The sequence below is a fragment of the Aquila chrysaetos genome, chromosome 4 (genome assembly GCF_900496995.4).
Source record: "Aquila chrysaetos chrysaetos chromosome 4, bAquChr1.4, whole genome shotgun sequence".
Classification (NCBI taxonomy): domain Eukaryota; kingdom Metazoa; phylum Chordata; class Aves; order Accipitriformes; family Accipitridae; genus Aquila; species Aquila chrysaetos.
In genome coordinates, this window is record NC_044007.1 from 25,159,063 (window position 1) to 25,185,632 (window position 26,570).

General features: G+C 39.0%; 1 protein-coding gene across 7 annotated transcripts in view; it reads right to left on the reverse strand.

The window, feature by feature from the left end:
• CPQ (carboxypeptidase Q) overlaps positions 1–26,570 on the reverse strand; it is a 166,141-nt gene that overhangs the window by 27,374 nt on the left and 112,197 nt on the right. For 6 of the 7 annotated variants that reach the window (XM_030012612.2, XM_030012613.2, XM_041123191.1 and 3 more), the window contains 2 exons: positions 15,418–15,509; positions 4,612–4,813 (listed from right to left, as the gene is read on the reverse strand). In XM_030012612.2, coding sequence (XP_029868472.1) covers positions 4,612–4,813; positions 15,418–15,509 — 294 coding nt within the window. Of the gene's footprint in view, positions 1–4,594; positions 4,814–15,417; positions 15,510–26,570 lie in introns of all 7 variants that reach the window. The other variant, XM_030012611.2, reaches the window with a different exon arrangement.

The following is a 26,570-nucleotide window of genomic DNA, read 5'->3' on the forward strand; positions in this document are numbered from 1 at the left end:
AAGGTCTTTGTCAAGTGCAACATCCCTCACCTGTGCACAAGCAAGCCAAAGGCTTTTCAGCATTGGCCTATGAAGTCCTAGAGCATGTAAATCTGATTTTTCCTCTTTTTCTTTGCAGTTTTTATTCTTTTGGCAATAAAAAGAAGCTTAGAAAGTGGATCCAAAGAGTCTGCCCAAGTCTGCGGGCAGTATAAAACAGGTACACTGAGGGGCAGTGCTTCATGCATCACAGTGGAGTATCACTTCCAAACAGTGATGTAGGTGAGAGTGAACACAGGTTACCCGCTTACAATTTGGGAAATAGAGAGTTTATCCAATTCTTCATGCCCAGCTGGCAACCTCAAGTCAGGGAGTTTTCCCATTACACCACTTTCTCAAACATGCCCCTGGCTGACATAGAGCAGAGGAGCAGGCTTGGCTTAAGCACGCCGGCAGGCTCACACTGGAGTTTGGTGCTACAAGGGATGGTGGGGACTGGGGGATGACGGGGCAGCATGCTCTAGAAAAGGGGTGGAACTGAAGGATTTAACCTCTTAGATAATAAGAAAGGAAATCGTGCATGTCAAAGTCTGTTGTCTAAAGCCACAATACATCTTATTTTAGATGAAGCTAATAAAGAAGTACTACGAAGATATAAAAATGAGAGAAATGATATATGATACTACTTGTTTGCCACCTCCAAGAAAATGACTAATAGGTTGGGTTAGCAATGAATTTTTGATTTGAGAAGAAACATTAAAGTTAGATGAACTACTGGTTTATTAGTTTCTGGAAGAATAATTCCTCCTCTTGTGTAATGTAACGAAAAAGCGAGACGCTGTCACTGTGGAGACAGAGAGACACAAACAAACATCAAGGTTCAGAGTGACATTGTAAAAAGGAGTTTTACCTTTAGGTCACTGGTTGAATTTTAAATAGAAGAGTTGCCACATGTCTTTGGGGAGTTGCTTGATGTCCTGGGTCAGCTCGATCTCAAATACAGCTCAGTTCCTAACAGACAAGTGTTCCCATCGTAAGCACTGCAGCAACAGATAACCTCCCTGATGGGCCCGGCAGCAAAGAGCATCCTTGAACCAGCTCTCCTGGGAACACTGTGTCACAACAGCCTTCCCTCTGCAAAAATAGGAGAGCACCTGTTTTCCTCTCCCCTAACACCTAAAGCTGAACTAATGTTCACCGGATACCATAATACAAATATAATCACGTCATTCCCCCTTCTCAGTTTCTGAAAGTTTGCAGGGAAGGCTGATGCAGCCCCGGTCCCATTACTTAGGAACTGGTCTAAATCATGTTCGAAGCATCCTTGTGATCATCAGATACCTTGCTTTTTCAACAAAAATACCTGAGCGCTGGTCTAGCAGGGCTTGCTTAATGTTTTTTTAACCCTTTCAGACACTGAAGAAGCCTGTTGTGAAAAAGCACGCAAAGAAACCAAACAAATAAACCCAACCAACCCATCTCCCCACCTATGTTTGCAAATTCTGGCCAAACTTGATTAGGACTTAGTGTTGGAAAGGAGCACCTTTACGTGCCACAATTTAGATGTATCCCTAACTAAAAATAAATACGTAACTGAATCCTTAAAAAGAAAGCTGAGGAAGATAATTGCATAATTAATAAAGGAGCAGTCTTAGGACCAATGGTCACCTCAAACTGTAAAACCACAGTGTAAAATAGGACACCACAAAAACCCCATTTCATTTGATTTATCCTTCATGAAAAAGCAAAACAAATGTTATACAAATATTTTCAGTAGCTGGAAACTGGCTATCACTAGAAAAACACAGCTACAGACATTCCTCATTGCTGGGCTGAACTGTTCTCAAAATAATCCTAATGTAAAGGCCACTGACAGAAATATTTCTAATATTCTGCAATCACAAAGCATTAAACTGCTGTGTTTGGTGCAGATCACCTTGCTTGTGCTTTAGCAGTATTAGTTAAGCTTCAGCCTATGGTTTGAAAAGCACTCTGAACTCTCCTGGCCTCTCTCATCCTAAAATTTCAGAATAGCCACTGCTGTTTTCTTGCAAATACGTTTAAGTAACATTACAAATAACATTTCACTGCATGCCCATTAAAAATAAACATGCTGGAAATAGCAGAGACTAAGGAGCCAGAGTCACTTTGCCTGTCTCAGAAGCAGCTATGAACAGCTCTGAAAAACACACGTACTGTTGCCCTCTGTGGATCTTTCAGACCAAAAGGAGCAGGAGGAGCAGAATTTTAATAGCATCTAAAAAGGTAAATCCCAGAATCTATTTAACACCGAAAAGGAGGAAAAAGTCTAGAGAAATTATGTCAGAAACCTTGCTTACTGTTCAAGTACACTATATTTTCTCTCACTGTTGCAGAAACAAAGCCACCAAGTGTATTTTCAAGAAAATATTTAAATAAAATTGATGAAGTGTCAACACTTGACTGCTTGTTTAAATTGGACAAAATTATAAAAGCTGTTACAGTGTGTTCAATTTGTTCCAATGTTATTATATACCATAAGGGCTCATTCGAGCAGTGAGAATACTGCAGACAAGGCGTGAAGATTACAAGATGTCTTAGACTTCTCCCTGGTACAGTATGAAATACAATCTAAAGCAGCCGAAATTCTTTTAGTGGAGCTAATTCCTTCCCACTGGGGCTTGATGGGGGAAAAAAAGAATCAGTGTTCCTTTATGCTGCAAGAACACTTTGTTATTTGCTTAATGGGAAGTTAAATGAATCAAAGCTTCAGACAGCAAAAAACCCCACCATCAATTAATGTGCCAAATTTTTAATAGGAAAGTAAATCAGATTTATTTAAAAACTGAGGTCTCAGTTCTGGTGTATTTATGTTTTCCCAAGGTTGAGCTTATAGTTTATGATATTTTTCATAGTTTATGCTTTCTGAGGAATACAGATGACTGTGGGAGAGGGCTCCTGTTTCTGCCCTGCTCAGTGTACTTTACACATGTAGCCCAGGTGACCAATCAAGAGGACCGTGGCAATTGTAGCTGTTTATGCTCCAGGTGCACCTCAGCTGACAAAAAGTCGTGTAGAAGAGCTCAATACACACTGCCATCACAAGCACCATTCACATTATCAACGGAATACCCGGCATTTGATTGTTAATTTTTTCTCTCTTCTTCCATAATCTGTTGCACTCAGATGGGAATCACAATGCAAGTCCCTGAGGACCATCTGTAATGCTCCCAACACCTTACCTAGGAAAAAATTCTGAAACACTTGCATTTTCTAAACACAGGCTGATTGGTGAATTCTCATACTCCAGCTACAACACAGACATGTTGGTCTGAAATTCTGGACCAGACATCTTTGCACGGGTGCTTGCAGGCTGTGGAGGACAGTGCATGGCTACAGCCTCTCAGCAGTGCTTACGGTCTCTCAACTCAGCACGTGGTCCTAACACTCAGGTAAGATGCACCCGCAGAGACTAGGAACGCGAGTGCACACCAATGTCACAGCTGTATGATGTTGCTCCAAACAGCTTGCACCTCACCTGGAAAGCAGCACACCAGCTGAAGATGAATCCCTAGCTGTTTAACAATATCCATTCATCCATACTTCTTGCCCAGCATAGGTATTTTGCTTTGAAAATTAGACATCCATACATTTATTGAAGCAGTCAACTTTATGGTATCTTTGTCCATCCCAGGTGAGTGACAAGTGAAGTGTTCTGACCATAAATAAGAAGCATATATTCCATGACCCACTGCATCTTCCACAAGACCAGGTAAAAAACAAGGCAGTTAATAAAATATTAAGAGATTCTAAGCATATAGTAGCTACTAGTAAAACTAGCATGAGAAATGCGCCAGCCTACTTCAGTCATAAAACACCGGAGAAAAAGAACCTTAAAATTTTAAAACCAATCATAATTTTTTAAATATCAGTGTTATGAAACTTTTCTTTCTACTATTATTCAAGTGTGGAAACTACCATGGAAATTCACTAAGGCTTCACCCAGGCTGGCCTGTAATTGGGACACTTGTGCCCTGTAAGCCCCCATGCTAGTGTGGGGTCTCCTGCATGGGGGAGCTGCCAGCGGTGGATCTCTCTCACAGCTTGCAAGCCTCTTTGCCAACAAGCTGCTCCTCACTGGGACCCAGATATAATACTCCAAAGAAACCCCTAAACCACTTCAGACTTAGAAGAATTTATTCCTTTAGCACACCTTAATGCCCCATAACCTTTTAAATGTCACATCTCAAAAACATTGTTTCTTCAGCATATAAAACAGGGAGAAAAAGCCCTGTATTTCAAAGTCAAAATAATAATAATAGAAAAATTATTTGTTCTGCATTGGAGAATTCCCCTCTGCCTTAGTTTACTATTTATAAACCACCAGTCTGGGATTAATTATTAAAATCCTTAAAGCCGAAAAGAAGATTTTAGGCATGTTATGCTACGTATAATCTATACCATTATTAAACTGTAGCTCAAATGCACTTTATGTCCTATTTCTCTTGGTCACCTTTTAACATTTCCATATTTTACCTACAGTAAATTTTACTCCTTGAGAGAAAGCATTTCTCACTATTTTCAAAACACCAGACCACCCATCTGACGTGCCACTGCACGGGAGGAGTGGTGTCACCTGTAAAGCATGCTCACCAGGCACCCCGTCTCTCATCCAGTAATCGATGTCTGTTCCATCTGCGTTGTCATAAACATCCGTAACATTGATGGGCTGCAGCAGAGTCATGATCTCTTTCACGATGTCCCGAGCTTTAGCATTGCCAGTAAAACCCAGTCCAGATGGCTGGAAGGTGCCCTCATCAGACTCCATGACGATATCGAAGTTGGAGATATTTTCCTAAACATGTAAGGAAAGAAGGTACTGGTTTATGATTGCTATTTTAACTGGCACCAGATACTGGATTCTAGATGTCAGTGTGAGCATACCATAACAAATTTGTTCAAGAAGCAGAGAAATGCTTCCTGTGATCATGTGTATATAAGCATAAATGTAGGGACCTAATCTTTCTGTATGAAAACGCAGAAACAGTTCAAGTTCAGTTCTGAGGCATCAATATCCTGTAGGAGCCACAACATGACTGGCCCACTGTCCCCAAATATTTGCTTTAAGAATTCTGAAGTGCCACCTAGAAAGGTAAGCCATTACCACCATACTTCAGTTCTCACTTGCAGCTCTCGCCTTCTTCTCAGACCTGAAACTCAGAAATTCTGTTGCAGCGGGGAGGGTACGCAGTCTGGTTGGCTTTAAAAGTAGGTGCATTCAGAGCTTGCTTAGACTGTGAAGGACATCCCATTTAAAAAAAAACCAGCTGCTGCTTCTTCAGAAACACAATATTTTCAATATACCATGCAGTCAATTCTGACTTTGGTTGGAGTACTGAAATGCCAAGGTTCCTCCTGACTTGAAGCAATAATGTCTGTTTTAAGGGAAGTTTGTGCTTGCAAGGTAAGTCCTTACAGGAACCATAAAATTTTAAGATTTTGTGTGTAAATGGTATAATAACATTTGCTTTTTGTGTGCACTTGGAAGTTTCTTTTTAGCTAAAAGAACAAAAATTAGCATCCAGAGCCATTTATTTGCTTCCCATACACTCAGAATGCTCAGTCACAAAGGTTTAATTGGAATAAAATACTTAGGGACTTCACATGAAGGAAGGTCTCAATCTTTCTGTGAGGCATGTAACTTTTTTTGCAAAATAAAACAGTTTATGGACAGGTCAGGCAGAAAAAAGCTATACTTCAGACTATCTTGAATGTGACTAAGAGAACTTACTGCAGGTTTTACTCCTATGCCCAGATCTCATTCCAGAATTTTATGGCTGTCATGGGTTATTACAAGAAAATCGTTACAAGAGATATGTGATAGCGGTGAGTAACAGATCCATGTCATTAACAGCTTACATAAGCCTACAATTCAGTAAAGTATTCTTTCACATTTTTCTGGATATAAAACCAAATATGAACTACAGGTGGCTGTGAATGTGATATTCACATAAGTTTTCAGAAATTCTGTATAGAATTTGCCAAGAACTGCATTTTACATTCTATTTTCCCAAAACTTTTCTCTTTTAAGTGAAACAAGTTCTGACGTAGCAAACGTATTCATTTCTAACTGAGAAATATATCCAGTGGTTAAAAAAATTAATAAAAAATCTCTGCATATGATGAAGTAACTGTAAATGTTATAGTACCTTAAAATAACCGATCTACCTATCCACCCATGCAGCTACTGGAAATCAAGGTGGAAATACCCAACATTGTCACCAAATTGGCAATCACTATTTTCATACAAGGAAAGAAATCTTCAGTTTATAAAAGATTAAATGTAAAGAATTAGGATACATGTGGTGTCTAGGCCTATCAAATGCAGTATTACAGGTCATGAGCCTCAACATGAGATCATGATTCACAGACCCTCTGAACACAGTGGGAGAGAAGCAAGCCAAGAAAAGCACACTGCATGGTAAAAGGGACCAATGATGCTCCAAAGTCACAGGTACAACAGAAAGAATGTCTCAAAATGTAAATCTTCTTTATATCACAAGCCCAAGGAGCAAGACTTAGGGAAGACAATACACATTTCAGGTTGCTGGTTAATTGCCAACAAAAGCTAACTTAATTATAGTGAGCTCTGTATAAATACCATGATAGAAATCATTCAGAATGGACTCTTTGGCTGAGTCTTCAAAGCAGGACTTCTGCTCATTTTTAGAGAAGCTGCAATGAGTAGGAGCAATAAGGTAAGTGAAAGGGACTATTCAGGGCAGTGAGGTGAAGAGAAGAGCGAGCATGGGAACAGTGCAGACACTGAGAAGAAATCTCACCTACCACTCCAAAGAACAGAATTCCTAAGTTCCAAAACTTCATAAACCACTACTATAGCAGCATTACTGCAGTCTTCAGTTGTGTTTTTTCATATAAAAGTTTGCATGTGTTTTTAATATGAAACTGAGAAAACAAACCACCCACAATACATTACACCATATCCTTGCTCTGTAGGAAAGCTGTTCAGTTCTTAGAACGTGCTGGCGTGGCATGAAAACAGGACACCCTGGGGAGAGAAACTAGACTCATTGGAGGACAAAAAAGAAACAGGTCACAACTACTTGAAGTACTATGTGTCCCTGAGAAAGTTTTTTCCCTATTTTGTCCACTAGAAGATAGGCTTAATTACAAAACTATTCACTGTGGAGTTCAAAAGTTGCAATCTTAAAAAAAGGGGGTTGGTTTGGTTTCACCATACCCACTTTTCTACACATATACTGGTATTTCTACTTATACAGAAAGAAATATGTGCTGGGAAAAACGCTATAGGGAAGATGCTCCATTGTCCTTTGCCCTCTATGGTGCAGGGATAACTGCCACTTAGCAAAGCAGGGTGAGACTGTACATTGCTCCCTTGACTAATTTAAGGGAACAGCACAAGAAAGCGGTAAGATTTTATAAAATAACTGCAGGCTCAGCTGTTTCCTTCATTTTTGCTCATAGGGAAGGTAACATTTAAATAAGCATTTTAAACTCAGTACGCAATTTTTTCAGAAAGTAATCCCATTTGCTGCATCTTGATACTGTGCCACTTCTCTTAGCACATACCAGAAAATTAAATTTTCTTGGGTGTAACCTGCTGCCTAATTCTCTGAACATCAAAATAGACTTTTATCCTTTATCTTCCTATGACTTGGTCACAGAAGAGGTCACCTCTCTTTAACTTATCATGTTTAGCTCTTCAACTGATTTTTAAATGAAACATAGGCATGATCCTTGCCAATACTTCTCCTATTTTTAATTTCTTTATTTTAATTCATTTTATTTCTGTTTTCTCTATAAACAATCTATTTTTATCTCTGTTAAGCAGAACTTTAAAAAAAGTGCTTCTCATGTCTAAGGCAAACACTTGAAAACATGTAATTACAGTCAAATCTTTTCAATTAAGAAAACAAACCCTTGTCGTATGCGTGACTGGTACTTCTATTGGTAGGAAATGTGTCCCATCTAGCATAGACACTGGCAATCCCAAGCAGGTATACCTTACAGGTAGCTACTTATTCAGTCAAAATCCCAATTCTTAATTTTCACCAAATATTAAACTAGACTCCAACATCTCATGACTAATCTACCAAGTCACTGATGGCAATTCCTCTCACCCAGCTAAAGCAGTGAGATACCTGAAAGGATAAGGGAGGGAACAGCTGTCCTAAAAGCCTTTAGTAATTTGGGGCTATTTAAAATAGAGTGTTATTACTTGTCCAATAGCTCACTTACTGATTTGCTTTTTCATTCCACTGAGAAAAATCACCACCTTAAAGGGAAAATACTGAAGTCTGTAATGGCAAAGCACTGTCTTTGACTAATGGTTAATTTGTTCCAGTAATAAGGGACATCAGTTAATCCGACTGCATTTTCAGCTTTCTGTTATTGATTTACACTTAACTTTAGGAAACAGCAACACTTGTATTCTTGTATTCCAGTATTTGACTCAGAGCAGTTGGGATCCAAGTATAGCATGGCGAAAACTGTGTTGCAGAACTTACGGTGTAATGACGGTCATCCCACTTGAAGTACTAAAAGTGTGTTTAAATCAAAGCCCAGCTTTGTTAGGTTGGCAACTAAGACTACAGATACCACAAGAGAAAACACCAGAAACACCTAAGTGCATGTGACAGCTGGAAAAGAAAAAACCAAAATAAATAATACCCTCTAAGTATTTAATAATATATAAACATGGTGTAGTATAATTTTGAGTTGCTGTTTAGGATCAAGATTATTTAATGAAGCAAACCAGCATAAATGGAAACCAGAGAAAAAACACCAGAACAGCTGTTAGGAAGCAGAGATGTGCCAGCATCAAGGCATAATAACCCAGCCGCAAGTGTGATCATACCACTCACACTCTTTTCGAATGAAGACAGGGAAAATCAGCAACACTGTGAGTTATAAATTTTTGTAAATTACCCCATCATTATATGGGAGAAAGCTGCTGTAAAGCTGAAGATTGGCACAATTTTTGATAGATGACAAGGTATGAATAAGGCTCATACTTTTGTTAAAAGATGAAATATTTTTCTGCCACATTTTGCGGGAACGCAATCTGTAAAAAAGTCCACAGATTTTATGGCTTGTTCTCTATCAGAGTTACGGAGTTCTGACCTCCAAGAAGCCAAGGACAAAAGTCCTAGTAACTTCAACAGCCCTGGAGCAGGATTTGGTCATGTACCTATTAGCATTTCACTTAGTAAAAACATACTACTAGCATGTCTTGCCTTGTACAATACCACTACTGTTTCCTCTGCAACCACTTGCCAGCACTCACAGAGATGACCATTCAGTATTGTAAGTTCTCTGGGATGATAGACAAGAAAAAGCAGACAGCTCTGAAGACAGCAGCAGGCTAAGTAAGGTATGCATCAGATTACCTGAAGCCTTGTCTTGGGAGGTTTTTCCTTTGACAAAGAGGCATATCAAAAAGAAGCACTCTTCCTGGAAAACGTTCCATAACTTAAGCCCTTTTACTGCTCAAATACAAGGGTATCAAAACACTGTCTGTGATTCTGAGTGACTGTCCCACCACTGTCCTTTTTTTGAAAGGTTTTAGGTTTTCATTTGAAAATAGGCAACACTGCCAAAATTAAAAATTGTGGTTTCATGTCTTTCAACCAAAGATGATTTTTACTCTTTCAGTAAGCAAATGAGTACTTTTGTAACTTTCAATAAAAGATAGATGAAAATAAATTGGCAACACCTTAGAAATTATCACAGCACACACATTGTTAATATTTGCTGTTTTTATGCAGAATGCTTTTAGGTTCTCATCTGGGTAAGAGGTGAAATGTTAAGATTAAAAAAAGTCAATGAGGAGAAAGTTCATCATGGTGAGTCAACAAGAGGCAACAATTTTCTGTGTCTTGCACAGCTGCGGGGAGTTGGGATAGAAGGAGCCCAGCTTTCTTACAGCAGAACATCCCAAAACACCAAGGACCTGTGGTTGGCTGAATCTGCCTGGAGTATGAAAGCAGAGCAGCTATCCTTAGAAGATGTCTCCACCAGTGCACGTTTCAGACAGCAGCTCTGCTACTCACATGAGGGAAAGGGAGGAAAGATGCAAAGACAAAAGTTCTCCTAACACTAGACGTGCATGAAATTTGCCCCCATGGAACGAAGACTAAGCGGCCAGGAGACACACTGTCATGACTGATTCTGGGTCTTCTCTGCTTCAGACAGGGTAAGGAATCAACCTGTTCTTCTGTTTTAGCAAAATCTGGCTTTCTCTGCAGCTTTCGCTAGGAATGTGACACTTCAATATTAAGAATTATGCGTTCTTACTGACCTAGAACCAATGTAAAATATAACTGTATAATTATGCTAGCTTTACTGTGCTTGATACAATCGAGGGTGCTACTGCTTGTTAACTGTGATTCTGGAGAATACATTGCAATTATTTTCTTTTTGTAGTTTTCTAACTGAACATTTCTCTCTTTATGCATTTCTTTCATTTCTCAATGAAAGGGATCAACAGGACAGCAGTGGTCAAAACAGCCAGCAGAAATCTTACAGAACTTTTGATTACAGAGAATATTTCCTGAGAACAGTCAACAGGCAAATGGTCAACATATTTCACTGGGATAAAAGAACCCACATTAAAGTCCTTGATATGTTTGGTTCAAATCAGACACAAATCCATGTCTCACATTTCACCAGAGTACTTGGTACCTTGGGAAACAAACAGATTTTTGAAATACACAAGTTTTCTGAAAAACCTGGTTTTGAGGAGCCAATATTTTCTCGGGAAGAATCATTTCACCTGAAAGCAACAGGAAATTTTTGGGATATTTGCTTCTTAGGGAAAGTAACTCATTAGCAAATCACAGTAGAAACCTCATATGAGCATCAACAAAGAGTACTTAAGTCAGCAACAACAAGATACCAGCATTTCAGAAAGTCCTGTTTCCATGCAGACCCACTTTGGGCAAAATATCAAATCTTCTTGGTAATAAACACAAAAAGGAAACCATAGTAAACACTGGTGATTGATATTTGTCATGAAGTTAAACCTTTACTAAAAAGTTAAAACAGTGTATGGTGTTTGCACCAGAAATTTAGGTAAGTACTGTAAACATCATTAAGGTAGGAATAAAAGCATGCAGTAATATTTTAAGAATGCTTTCTCTAACGCAGTTTGAATTAAATTCATAACACATTAATGCCTCCAATGATCACAACAGAGTTACTAAAGTAAATCTGAATGTGGCCTAGGATCTCTTAGTCTTCTAATTACAAAATGTATTTGCTTTCCCAGGAGATTGTATGCAATACTTCTATTCCAAAATAAATATTATCAGCCATTCATAGTCCCTTAATTCAGCTGGGTAAATAACTGTAACCTTGTCTTCATGGTACACAGATCTTTCACAGAAACTAGTCTGAAGCAACGAAAAGGAGGCCAGACACTTAATTACATATGCTTCTTTCTCCTCTCATGAAGATAGCCTAGCAGTAAACATAAAAAAAAATTAAAAACCCTACTGGAGGGCACTCAGGTACCGTTGTTAAAGGTTGTAGGAGAATCTGTACTGAATAGCTGCAACATGAGGTCCTCCAGAATTACTAAACCATGTTCCTCCTGCTTCTTCCATTCAACTTGGATAGGAAAGCAGCAGTTGCAATGTTTCACATTTTTTAAGTTATTTAGTCTATTGTCTGTATGTAAGAACCCTACTCAGCAGCTGGGCCACACAACACCAAGCACTGGGCAAAGACTTCAGATGTAGTGTCAAACCCCAAGATCTAGAGCCTGATTTACATTTAGATCCTTTAATTTCATTACCCTTGTCGTGGTTTAACCCCAGCCAGCAACTAAGCACCACGCAGCCGCTCACTCACTTCCCCCCACACACCCAGTGGGATGGGGGAGAAAATCGTGAAAAGAAGTAAAACTCGTGGGTTGAGATAGGAATGGTTTAATAGAACAGAAAAGAAGAAACTAATAATGATAATGATAACACTAATAAAATTACAACAGTAATAATAATAGGATTGGAATGTACAAATGATGCGCAGTGCAATTGCTCACCACCTGCCGATCGACACCCAGTTAGTCCCTGAGCCGCGATCCCCAGTTCCTATACTAGATGGGACGTCCCACGGTATGGAATACCCCGTTGGCCAGTTTGGGTCAGCTGCCCTGGCTGTGTCCTGTGCCAACTTCTTGTGCCCCTCCAGCTTTCTCGCTGGCTGGGCATGAGAAGCTGAAAAATCCTTGACTTTAGTCTAAACATTACTTAGCAACAACTGAAAACATCAGTGTGTCATCAACATTCTTCACATACTGAACTCAAAACATAGCACCGTACCAGCTACTAGGAAGACAGTTAACTCTATCCCAGCTGAAACCAGGACACCCTTCATCAAGATAAGGAGTCTTTACTGTAAAGGAAAATCAAGACTTTTTCCAGTCTGGGATTAAATCTAATTATTGGCTAACAGTTAAAAGCAGTGAGCACTTCAGCAGGTATCTCCTTTGGGAACAAAGGTGCAGGTGATTCCCTTGGGAGGCATCTCCCCCATGGTCAAAACTGAGCAGGTGCTCTGCAATGTACTGGTGGGTGGCAGGTACCCCTGCACTAATGGGGGCACTGAAACTGCTGGACGATACTCGGCTTTCAACTCTTGGAAGTGTCTTAGAAAAAACATACAAAGGAAACAAAGGATGAGGACCATGAGATGCTCTCCAGAAAAATATCTGATAAAATTAAAGCACAGGTGCATGGGTAATCTGTGTGTCTGAGTTATTGTGACTGCAGCTGGGCAAATATTCTATTCCTAAACATCTATTTACCGGATGCTATCAGAAACAGGAGACAGTTCTAGACTGAGCTTTTGGTCAACCCAATATGGCAGCTCTTACATTCTCATAAAGCTCTGAACAACCAATATACCCTATCACTAGTTTTAATAATCAGAAACTATAATACTGGGCTCTACAGAAATACTTGAGTGATACAAATAATGCTATTATGCAGGGATATGAGTTCATTATTGGCACCATAGTAAAGCCACTATGCTGCTGCTATCTCAGTTATTTCTGCTGTAACTTAGCCACTTTCTAGCAGTGGCAACCTATAATGACGGATGAGGAAGAACGACCTGAAATTAAATTGAAAGAAATAATAAATAAGCTACAAAAGTAAGAGTATTTGTACTTGTCCAGTACTATATTGTCTTCATTTCTTCTCCCTTGCCACATTTCCACTGACATGAGGAGGTAATTTACCATGTCAAGGAAATCCATGTCTGCCTGTGCTGAATTACTGCATTCATATTTCTACTTGTTTGTAGCGAACTAAAGTCATAATAAGCCCAGCTATGTAGATGAGTCATACAGGCCATCTTTCATTTAACAAGGCATCTTTAAATACCACTCTTAGTTGACTTGTACTCATTACCATCAGCAAGCAATTTTTGTGCCATACTATCCTAATTGCCAGAAATTTGTGCAAGTAAATCATTAAAAGGTTAAGTTATTTTTCATACTAAATATAATGTAAAGTATTAATCTGCTTTATTTTGTTATTATGAGTAATGTGATGTCCTATAGTCATATTAATTTATAATTATGCCAGATCACATGGCAGGGGGGAAACAAGAACAACAAACAACAGACGGATGTCATTTCTGCTTAAATTCTCCATGTAAATTACAAACTCTTTTTAAGTTAGACTGGGCTTTCTTGACAGAGCACAACATCCAGATGGAATCGCATCAGCAGAGCAAAAATTGAGACACATCTTTGTCTCAATTTTTTTAAAAGCAAAGTAATCAAATGTCTTTCAAACAACACCCAGCCTGCTTTATATTTCCCTGTTTGATCCTTAAGCCTGCTTTTTGATATTACTTCTGAATATAAATCCCAGAGACAACAGTGAAATGCAGACATTTTGGCAAAAGATGAGACGTGCATGAGACAATTTCATGTGTTGCTGACAACGTCACCATAGGATGGAGCCTATTGTCCAACATGGAAATCTAAAGAGGCGATGATACATTTCTCATGAGTGGTGTGCACTAGGCACAGAGCATCCCTCCAGCTCTTCCAAAATGCACTTCTGTACATGAGAAGCCTCTCTTTCCTGTGCTACATATTCCAGAACATTTCATTCTAGTTTAATCCTGCTGAACACCAGAGTACCAGTGGTAAATCCAGAGGCCTTAATACATACTAAACCACAACCTGTCACCTCCCTGAAGCTGAGAAAGCAAGCTCTTAGGTACCTCCTCGAAATGAGAAAGCTGAGCTATCCCTATAATTTGGAGATATAAGGAGGAACTACATTATATATAGGTAGTTACATACACCTCTTCGTAATGTTAAAGTTAGTGGGAAATAATTCACCGTTCCTCAATTAGCCAGAAAACCATAACCACAGTAATGCTATCTCTGACAACCCTACTGCAGATGCAAATTGATTTAGTTTTGTTCATCACAATGAATTTGATTCAAAGTGAAATTTCCATTTATTTGTTCTGATAGGTTGCTTACCATTAAAAACATACTTTTAGGAATTGCTTGTAAGCATGCTTTCATACTATTGTACAGCAGGTGACTTCCTAAACACATTTGCATTCATCTTGTCTCTGCCTTGGATATATTAACCATTGCTGAGAGTAATACTACTAAATTAGGGAAAAGAATAAAAGATAACTACTTTAGCTTAGTTATACGGGCACAGCATAATTTTTCTGGGAAAAACCCCACACACATATTCCAAAGACTTATCTCCAAAATAGTTTTATGCAACTGCCCTTTATGTCATGATGTACTTTGAAAAGGCAGTTGTTGGCAGGAGAGACAGATGTGACAATACACAGTATTTTTATCCTGATAACCGGTCATAGACTTTGTGTGTTCCTTGCCTCATCAGAAATCAACCATTTAAAATGTTCCAGATCCCATAAAACTAATGACTGGCAAAGAGTATTTTAGATTACACACTATTAAGATAAGATAGCAAAGATTTTTCTTTGTATTATTTTATGGTTTACATTGTAAAATATTATGGGAAAATGCAACCAAGCAGAAATATATAAGGCAAACAGAATTTATTTATATTGCCAACACATGTAGACCATTAGTCATTCATTCTCAGAAAGTTAGCTATGTTTGAAAGCTATGGCAGATATCATCATGAAATATCTGTTTCAGAACAGTTTTGTGACAGAGTATCTTAGGTCAAGTGGAACATGTCTATGTGTGGTCGCATCACTTTCTGTTAAATGTAAAATGAAGTTCATATTTATGATTAAAACCAGAAAATATACTTTCAGGCAGAACCGGAATCACTACTTTCGGTTAGATATTAAGCCGAACATTTTGACAAAAATAATATGCAAGTCACAAGACTAGGGAGAAAAGTGCTGTCAAGCAAATCATTTGAAGACATCATTTACCTTGTGCAACTGATAGTATTGCTTGGCACCTATTCCTCCTTGCTCTTCTGCTGTCCACAGCACCAAGCGCAGAGTCCTTTTTGGGCGAAGTCCTAAAACATAATTTTAAATATTGTTTTTAGTACTAAATAGCCATATATTTGAGCATTTTTTGCATTGGTCTCCACTCTCCAATGCATGAAAAGCTTGGGTTTCCATTCAGTCATCTCTACCTTCACCAAACGCAACCTATTTCATGTGTGGGTTTTGTTGTCAAGTATACTTTTTGCTTGTTTGTGGGGAAGGACTGGGGTGTGGGGAAAGAGCCCATGCGAGGAAGGAGTGGGCCATTGTGGTGCTGCTACCAGTTGCAGTAGCACAAAAGAAGTACATTTTGGGGACGTACTGTAGGTGTCTGAAAACTATAACATAAAATAACTACCTTGATATTTTTCTGAGACATATGCTGCTGTCATTGTGGTGACCTGCAGTAAGTAATGTGTGTCCACTTTCAGCAGATCCAAATCAAATTTTCATGAGAATTACCATTGCTTTGCCATGGTTAATTTATTACAATTAATTGAAAATGAGCTGCTGGATTTTTATGAGAAATGTTTACGCATTTCAAGAACTGAGGGGCTCTGCAATATTATTTTGCTTTTTATCAGAGAAATTAAAAGCAACAATCTGTACTTTGGAATCTGAAATACAATTGGCTGCTGGATGTATGCACAGCTTTTTAAAACAAGGCAAACACAGGCCATTTTCTTTTTTGCTGTGGTAGCTAAGTAAAAAAGGTAAGTTCTCAGATAAATTTTGAAACCATTTCTGCCATGGCAGAACTGAACAGATAGAAGTTGTTGCCCTTTATTTATTTGATTGATGCTATTCATAAACGAATACATTTGAGACATCAAACCTGAGAGCATGGAAGAGCAAACAGATCAAGAAGAAATAGTGTTCGCTGTGCAGTGTAATGCTAATTATGTTCAAGCAAAAATAAAGCCCCCCAAATTATAAAAAAAAATAAAAAAAGAAAAGAAAAACCAGTGAGAAGACTATATCAAGTGATAAAGCATAAATTACCACACACACTTCTGTGCTGAGGAGAAGTAATATCAGTATCAGTGTCAAAACTTACTTCATTTCCTAGGTGAAATGGATGAAGTTTACAAATAGACCTGACCTTCATTATTTTTTTTCTTGACACAATGAAAATCAACTGAAGATTTCTTTCTTGAAACTATGTGCTAGCAATCCTCATAACTGAAGGCAGAGTATACAAGGTATACTCAAAATCTGAAGAAAACACCTTGGATTTTCCAATATTTCATAATGAAGGAAGTGCAAACAAGTTGTTTAAAGGTGTATTTTCTAAATATTGATCTGCTGACTGTAAACAGAAAGGTTGCCAAACCTCATTATTTTAAAGACAAGCAGCAGGATTCCCTGCTCTTCTCCTAAATCATGACAGAACAGGATTAGCCTCCTTCACTTTTCAAGTCAGCCAGATGGCCAATAAGATAAAATTAAGATAATAAAATAGTGATAGGGTTGAAGTTAGAAAGATTTTAGACCCAAAATATCCACAAATGTGTTAGCGGCTTGGTTGTAAGAGGTGGCTCTAAAGAAGAAAAAGGTGCTGGGTATAAAGAATAGAGCAGCCGGTCCTGTGCCACGGTTCCAATGGCACTGCAGTTTAAGTGGAAAACAAGAGGTGTGTTTGTTGTATCACAAAATACAAAGCACTGAAGCCCAGTCTCCAGCCCACCACACGAAGGCTGTGAAAGCAGCTTTGGTAGGAGATGCTTGAGACAGGGGAGCAGCATCTCCTGCCTCCTCCCAGGCAAAACCAGAGATGCTTTAGTCTGCCACTGCTGCCCTAAGGGGGACTCGGGTCAGTGATCAGGGACATTGTGTTGGGCTCAGATGGGCTGTAAGCCCAGCCAGTCTCTCCTGCTCTGCAGAAGCTTGAGAAAGTCTCAGGTCACTTGTGGGGAAGAAGTTTGAGATTCTTATGGCCCCCTCCTAGCCCATCATTGCCTCTGTCCATTAAAGCTGGGGAAATAAAAAAGCCCTGCTGAGCTTTGTCTTTCCAGTCCTGGAGGTGGTGTATCGGCTCTTCCAATCTCACAGATTTCTGTCAGCAGATTCACTTGTGTGTTCTACTGAAATTAAATGGGCAAGTTAAAAAAAAAATATATATATATAAGCTATGGAGGCAGTTATTTTAAATACAAAACAAAGTCTACAGAGGAAAATTTAATTTCCTCATTATCTTAATCTGAAAGCGATAAGTATTTATCTACCTGTTATTAAAAACACAGCTATTCTGAGCAAAGAACATCAGACAAATCCAATATTCACAAGTAAAATTGCTAAGAATATTCTCAATGCACGTTTTTATTAAAAAATATGAAGCACTGTACTTAAGTTACAATTTTTTTTTTAATGTATTTTAACTATTTTGGCTTGCTTCTTAAAAACTACTGGTTCCTAGGCAAGGTATCATCTCCGCAAAATCAAAAGTCTTGCAGATCACAGCCCAAATATGTATTGAAAAGGCATGATAAAATAGCACTTGGACTAGAAAAATACGTTCTGTGATTGGGGTACCATGTAGAGGGGTAGGTAGCAAATTATAAAATGAAGGAAAACTGTTTCACAGATAAAATAGTGCCTCTTTCCTTTTTATCTATATAAATGACATATTACGTAGTCTAAAAAAAAGAGGATATCAGCAGGAAAAAAAATTGTCAAGTTACCCAGACCATTTAAATAGATCATTTTGGCAAAGTGTAGCAGGTTATAACAGCATTCACTGATGCATCAGTGCAGGGATCCTACCGTGTCCTCCCTGGGTCACTGGGATCTGAGATTATGTAACTCAAATGAAAGTTGCAGAACTCAGCACCTGCTCAAAAAAACACTGAATTCCCAGTTTCCATCCTACTGCTGCATCTTCATAAAGAGAATAGTAGGGATTTACAGGAGGACAACATTGAAAAAGTGATAGCTGTTACTCAAATAAATTGTTCTTTCCATGCTCACGTAACTAAAACCAAAACCAAAACAACTATAGATCCTCCTCCAGCTACAGATTAATTTACAAATCTCCAATGTTTTAGAAACATGAAGTAGCTTTTTTTTTCCCCTCTATCTTACCCTTAACTGGGAAACATAATCATAGTTTACCACAAAGGTGCATTTTACTGATCAACCTCTACATCCTTATGGTTTACCCCAAGCATAAAAAATACTACAGGGCACCTGGGCTCCTAAGTTAAAGAATGAAATAAAAAAGATTGATATGGTCAATCTATGACTAAGAAAACGTGTGTAGTAAGTACAGCAGGACACTTGCTGTATTATAGTCCCTCTGTGCTGGAGTGGCTGCTAGCTCTTTTGCTGTCCTTGGGTACCACAAACACTTTAGTCACACTAAGATGCAGCTCATATTGACTCTATTTTCTTTTAAACCATCACAGAGTGCTCACACTTGCAGATGTCAGCAGCAAGCCTAGATTAGCCAAAATACTAAATGCTTGAGAAAAAAAGATTTGTAACTAAGTGGTATTAACTAATCAGTTTGACTTCAACCTCAACTACAACGAAGTATTTTGCCAAAAGCTTTTCTTTCATAACTTATTTAAAAGATAATTGTCAGCAAATAACATGGAGGTGTTACACACACATGCACATATATATTTATATATACACATTTTACATTCTTTGTAAATCTAAAATGGATATTTTCTAGATGTGACAGCGTTTACTAAATCCACACATGTTCTTACACACGTGGATGATGTCCTTGTGACAGATACTTACCAGGATGCTATACAAGACCTGAATTTTATGTCCTACATATCTTGCTCATGCTTGATAGAACTGAGACATTCCCACACAGCGAAACTGAAATGTACAGTTTGGTACAAGCACAGACAAATTAAGCTCATCTGTCACATGTAATGTAAAAAAATAAACTTGCTTCACCCTCAAGATGATAGTACATAAGCCAGGAGGGAGAATTTGAATTGTGTCTTTTTTTTAATCAAAATAGAGATTGGTAGTGTAAATACTACATTTCCTTCAGTAAATATTTTTCCCACTTCATAAACATAAATCCTTACTGATGGGGAGGATTAAGTACAAAGATACAGGATTTACTAAAAAGACAGCGTATAGATGGCAAATCAGACTTCTTCAAGAGAAGTCATCATGTTGTTATAAGACTGATTAGCTCTTGAAAATATGAAAAGCATTCCACCTTTGTGAAAAAGGATATTTTCGCCTGCAAGCCAAGGCACTGGAATTACCCACAAGCAAATCAAATAGCTGTTCAGTTTACATGGGGCCTATAAGCAAACTGCAAACGGATGTGAGTAGATTAACAGGTAAAGTATTTTAACTAGCATTTATAGTATTCAGTGGTAAAAGACTATCTTCTTGGTTTTAATTTCTAAAGTCTATTTCTATTTTTTCAGTCTGACAGCTGTATTTATTTCCCACCCCTCCTAATTATTAAGAACATGCATAAGAAGTTGCATTAGCTGAAGAGACGAGAAGCTCCTAAGCAGTACAAAGATGGGGTTGAAGATCATCTGTATCTAATAAAAAGGAAAATAACTGTAGCCCCCCACCATGTGCTTTTACACTGTGAAAACCATGAGGTTTCTTAGAGCTTTGTCAGCTTCACCCTCCCAAGCCCTGCATAAATGGCCCAGCAAAGCCTTGAACTGAGCATCAAAGTAGAACAAATTGCACTACCGGATCCCTTACTCTCTAATACTGCCTAAGCCACTTATGTATTTGCTTTAGGAGCTACTAGGGAGAGGGATATACAGATGCATCATCCTCAAGTCTTGTCCACTGCTGCATTTAACATCATGAGTGACACATTTTTCTGCATTATTACCCTGTGGCCTGGAATTTCTTTAAAAGGGTATTTAAACAAAAAGTAGTAAGATACATGATGACAGTGCTGACAATCATTAAATTCCTAATGCACTCCCTACCTTTTTCAGGTTTGCAGTTGCTTAGACATAGGGGATTTACTGTGTGACATTAGTTGGGACATTTCTATCACGCAAGCACTTCTCATAAAATGCCTGGAATTTCTAAAACCTCTGCCACAGCATAAAATAAAAATAAAACCAGTACTCCACATTTTGCTAAAGAAGACAAGAATTCATCATCAAACACAGTGGTACAATCTGCTTCCATTTCAAGTATCAGCATAGTTTTCTGTAAACAAGAATGAAATGTTATATTTAATAAGATCTCTGTTAAGTCCTTGATGTAATATCAATGATGTGGAACACTTCTCTTCCTTCAGCTACGTTACAATAGCAATATTCTACTTGTGTAATGTGCTTCGTACCAGCTGAAATTACTCAAGCAAGACAATGACCTTACCAAGCTCAAACTCTGTGCTTTTAACAACAGCAGATTATTGTCCATGTCCCATGCACTGCTTTTTGGAGCTGAAAGTTTTAGCTGGACACTGTTAATTTTCTCCCAGGCCTGCTACAAAACATTGAGACTCTCACTTGATACTTTGTGCCACAAATTTATCTTAGAAATTATTCCCTGAATAATTCATAGAGGGCCCTGATACACACCTAATACACCAGTCACCCATGGCTTGTTCACGTGATGGCATTCCGGTTTAAAAGGACTCCTCTGATGACGAGCTGCAGGTTTAGAGTTTGAAGTTGGAACAGCACTGACAAACACATGACTACTACCCTTTTTAATGAGGCACTTACACTTTTCTTGATTACTAGCTTGTCCTCATCCTTCTTAATTTATTGCAGTATCAACTGAGTTTGTCTGAAAACAGTATCTTAGGAAACTGTGTCTCAGTCTTTAAGTTTCCTCCATGCTATGTCTCCTGTTTTCCCCATCCTCTCTCCTGCCATGTCTTCTTTGTTGCACAGTTTTCATGGAAATTTCCCAAGCCTCTTGTGACTTTACTAGCAGCCTTCTGCAAAAAAAAAAGAACAAACGCAATTTCTGGTGCATATTTTAGGGTCAAATTAGCCATATCAATAGTAATTCTTAATTGCTCTGTTTTGCATACAACACACTAGCAGTCCCTTTATGCAACATTAAAATCCTCTCCAAACTAGCAATGCTCTGTTAATTTTTTTTAAATCTGGTCAAATATTCAGAGGGTTTTTTTCATTTTCTTTTAGATTTGATGTGCTAAAGTGGAAACAGTTTCGCTCCTTAACAGATTGGGAAACAGGAGATTTTCTGAACTTTCCAGAATCTCAGCAAATGCTCTATTTGCCAGTTTAATTAAACTGCTGGGCTTCACAGCAAGTTACATATTTTAGGTCTCATTGCATTCTCATTAAACTGCCTATTTTTTATATCACTGATATTTTTAGTTTTAATATTCCCTATTCTGGTCTAGACCTCAAGTGAACTATCAAATAAGGTCACTTTCATCAAGCCACAATAACTTTTTAAGCCCTTTTTCTTTTTGTCTAATAGACTGTACACAGTTTTGGTGTCGCAGCCTTCTTCTACATAGTATGTCCAGAGCAAAACCCACACTTAGTCTGCAGTTTTGGCCTCTCCTAGAAGTCCCAGTAAGCTAAGGTCCCAATAAAGTGAGGATGCATAAATTCCTAACATTTGCTACCCAATTATATTGCTTTTCTGACAGGGTTTTGATAGCTTTTGAAATAGAAAACAGGGAGATTTCAATACTCCCAAGTATTTTAGAGACTATTACTTAATTTATGTTTTCTGTGGCATGGGCAAGCACTGTTTAGAGAAAAAAGCTCTGACCCCTAGCATGCCGTTTCTCTGGCTAATTTCAAAGAATATACATATAGCACTAAACTGCAATGTATAAGATGACAGTAATAATGCAATTAATTGAGGATGTCCAGACTTTTTCCTCTGAAGACCAAGAATGAGTGTCCATTCTAAACCAGCAGGATTCTGGCATTCATTCTGTTATTAGAAATACAATCCTCTATGATTCAGACAACCAATCTCACTATTTGTGCAGAAAAGTGTCTGTCTAGTTAGACATTTATTTAAGAAGAAATGTTTTTTATTTGAAAAAATAAATAATGAGTGAAAAATAATAATTTAACAGAGATAATCTAAGGCTATTAAAGTCATAAGCTTCAAAAAGTAAGGCAAAACACACCTCAAAAAAACCCTTTCAGTATTACTTAAGCCCTGACTATGATATACTGCTAATTCCCTACTGAAGCTCAATTTATACAGAGGAAACAGCTTTTTGCTTGGGAAACTGCCTTTGTTTTTTTCTTAAAATAGTCTAATGCAATGCAATCTGCTTGATTTTTCTCTGTTGATAGGGGTTCTGCTTGCAGCACTGAGGATGAAGTGCTTGCACAGGATAGCGCTGGGAAGTGAGTAAAACTCTGAGTCTTGAAGGTCTGCAGTAAAGGGAAATGAGGTCTCCTGGAGAGGAGACATGGCATCACAGGAAAAAGACAACAAACGGGCAGGTCAGGGGCTGGAGAGTGGGAAATGAAAGCGGAGGCAGGAGCCAAGCTGGGCACTGCAGCTTAATCTCGCCTGAGGCTGGCAGCATGCTCAGAGTCATGTTTTGGGGGGTAAGAGGACACGACTCTGCCACAGCCGCAAGCGGGAGCAGCTTCTTGGACAGACCGCTGGGCGCAGGGAGACGGCGAGGCCTGAGGTGAGCTGGGCGAGGGAAGGACTGGGGCTCGCAGAGCTCCACTGGCGGGACAGCAGCATCGATGGCAGTGCAGCGAGACACTGAGGTTAATCCAAACAATTTTTTTTTCTTGTTTTTACAGACGCTGAGGAGTTTACAACAGAATAGGAAGGGCAGATTTACAGAAGAGGGGAGGTGGGAAACGTGAGAGACCTGAGGTAGGTTTATTTTAAGAAAGCGATGGAATATCCAAGAGGAAATGTCAAGGAAAGAGCTGGGTATACAAGACTGGAGGGGAAAGCTGTGAATGATTTGCAAATCTAGTAACAAAAATAATAAGGATTATTTATATATAACACTCCTTTTGAGTGGGGAGATGGGAGAGAAGAGGGAAGCCAAGCCCAGAGCCTGGCGCGATGGGCTGCAACTGAGCCAGGCAGCAACGCTGCCAGAGCGAGGGTTTCTCTGGCGGCCATCTCCTTGCCACCCGGCAGCACGGCTCAGGCAGAGCCCAGACGAGAAGTGCTGACAAATGTGCTCTTCTGCACGTGGGGTTTTAAACAAAGAACCGGTTAGTGTAGTGTCATAAAGTCAATACAAGTCATGTCTACAAAAAAAAGAAAAGGAAACCCGCTACTTGCCTGTGTAAAACAGCAAAGCACCAAGTCAGCAGAGGACTCCTCCACCCCCTGCCCTGCTCTGATACTGCTGCCATGTTCTCCAAGTCCCACAAAAGGAAGAGGACGCTGTCCACCTTTAAAACGCACCTTCTTCCTCTTTAGGAGCACCTTCTTCCTTAAAGGTATTTGGAGGTCTCATCAAATTGTGAAGCAGAAAAGGCAATGCAGGGCTCCGCTCCTGCACTCTCTGAATTATAAGCATCAACCATGGTTTGATCTTACTGAGTGGTGGCTCTGCCTTCTGCCTCTGCTGCCCCGCTCTTTGGATCAGAAAAACCCCAAATCTGTTAGACTGTCCTCAGAGGTGATGAGTCAGAAAATACATCAGCCACACTTGTCTCTCCTTATTGAAAATATATACCTTAAAAAAACCTGACAGTAAGGACAAGATGCCGCTGAGAAGGATTTCAGCATTTCACCATGTCAGCCACGTTACAGATTTGAAAAAAAATCACAATAGCCTCTGTCACCAGGTTTTTAAGATTTTTATAGATAAACAAAGCACACATTTTATCTTGAATTTCCTGGGTAAATTGAAGCTTGCAAAGAAGCAGCAGTCCACAGGACATAGGGCAACATTGTTATGGAGGGCTGTATGCCTAAATTTACCACCACATTAACAACTTTGTATGTCTACAGTCACCCTTCTGCTATGCCAATCCAGTATGGAAATTGAAGATTTAAGTATTTGCCAAATATGTATTCAACCAAATGTTGAAATGAAGGAATAAATGCATCTGCATATGCAGGTATTTCATACCAAGTAGATTTAATAGATTTGCAAAAGGTGAAGGTCAGAATAAAATATGCAACTTTGGGGAAGTAGAAAGAATGTAAGAACAAGGAGTTAATATCAGGTATATTTAATTTAAAGAAAAAAAAAAAAACCACCCTACAGTAAAAGCAGTCATTTAATCATGTTTCACAAAATATCTACTAGATGGCAAACAACTACACGACCACAGCTATAGGAAATTCAGAAAAATGTTTAACAAAATTTTTGGCAAGTAGGTTAAAATTGCAGTTATATGACTTCAATTAAACTAGCAGAAAAGGAATTACTTCAGTGATCATTTTTTTAATAAAACATATCTTTAGTCCTCATATATTAGCCAGTGAATTTGGACCTGAGAAATGTAACTTCATACAAAGACTACAGTGAACTGCATAAAAATCTGTCTTACGGTTTTCCAGTCACATTAGTCACGGGTATAATTTAGATGAGAGTTACAATTTCAACCTTAAATAAGTTTTAAGGGGAAAAAACTGTCTAATCAACTCCTTATGAGTTACATAAAATGTAATTCAGGTAGTACCTTAAAAATTCTTACGTGCATTGTTTTAAAAACATCTCTGGAGTTTTCTGTGCCTTTCTCCTATGACAAAGAAATTTGGTTGTGCCAGATCCATGTCTACATCTATAGGAAAGTTGACTCATGAAACTCCATTTCCCCGTAATGCTGGCAAAGAGAGGAAGAGGGGAAACTACGCATAGAACCTACCACCATACGTTTCTCCCTTCCTCATGTGTGTATAGATCATCGTCTAGGAATGTAGGAAAGCCATGTAAAAGGTGTGATGGCTGGCATTAGACTTTGTCAACAATCATCCTTCCTTCATCAGGCTGCTCTAGCAGCAATAGCATCAGGCATCCTGCCCTGGGTGCGGAAGAGGAAAATGTGCCCCGTTCATCTACTTAACTCCTGTTATTCACTGGCTCTGGCAGCTCCCCATAGCAAATATTTTTTTACATGGAAGAACCAGGATTCCCAGAAGCACTTGGAGGCACAGTCCAAGCAGGAGACTTCCTGGTCTAATGTGGCACACAGACATGACTGAACATGAGCTCAGTGCATGAGACAACAGCAAAAGTGGGGAAACATTTACTCTGTACCACAATCCATCACTATAGTGGTCTTTGGAGTGCAGCCTTTCCTGAAGTCTATACTGACTACTTCAACACAGGCAGGAGTTCAGATAGCAGTAACTGTCAATGCCTCACACTGCTGCAGTTCAGGAAATTGAAGGGAAAGAGGATAAGTTTGTGATTTGGCAAATTCACAGGACAGCCATTGGGCTTCTTCTGAAGATGCAACCCGTAAACACACAGACTGGGCAGTAGCTGGCGGACACGTGTGCAGCTCTGGGCTTGGCAGGGCACCGACAGTTGACAAGCGATGGAGCAAGCGAGACCCAAACACAGCCAGGGAAAGGTATAAAACATATTTCTGAACAAGGAGAGAGAGCTTGTGGGTAAATGTTGCTGAAAGTAACTTGGGATGTGAACAAAGGACCTGTTGACTATTTGATTCCTCCTGTGCTAGCAGAGATGAGACTCTGAAAATAAACTAGACTGTAGTGTCAAGTAGCAGACCCCATCAGCTTCCCTTCTCAACAGGAAAAAAAAAATTGGCTCCAGCTGTTTTAATTAAAAAGAGACACAACAGTTATCATGTCTGAAGTTTTTCAGAAGAAAGCAGTGAAATTCATCCATCAAAATCAACTGCATCTCTAACTCCACTGGGCTCTCTACTGCAGTTAGGAGGCTTAAAATATTAAGCTGGGAAAGCTGACACTGCCATACGACCACCTTCTAAAGACCTTTTACTGTTATTGTCATTATTCAGTTCCCTCAAGCTCCCTTCAAGGGTAAAAGTCCCATATTTTCTAGCGCTGGAGCATGAGGTGGCTTTGGCCAGGCACTCCCCCGGGTGGGAGCAGGGCAGAGAGCCTGTGGCCTTGGCTGGGAAATGTCCCTCAGCCAAGTGATGCAGGAACACAGCTGGATTAGGAGCAAACAGACAGCACTGGCTAAAGCTCAG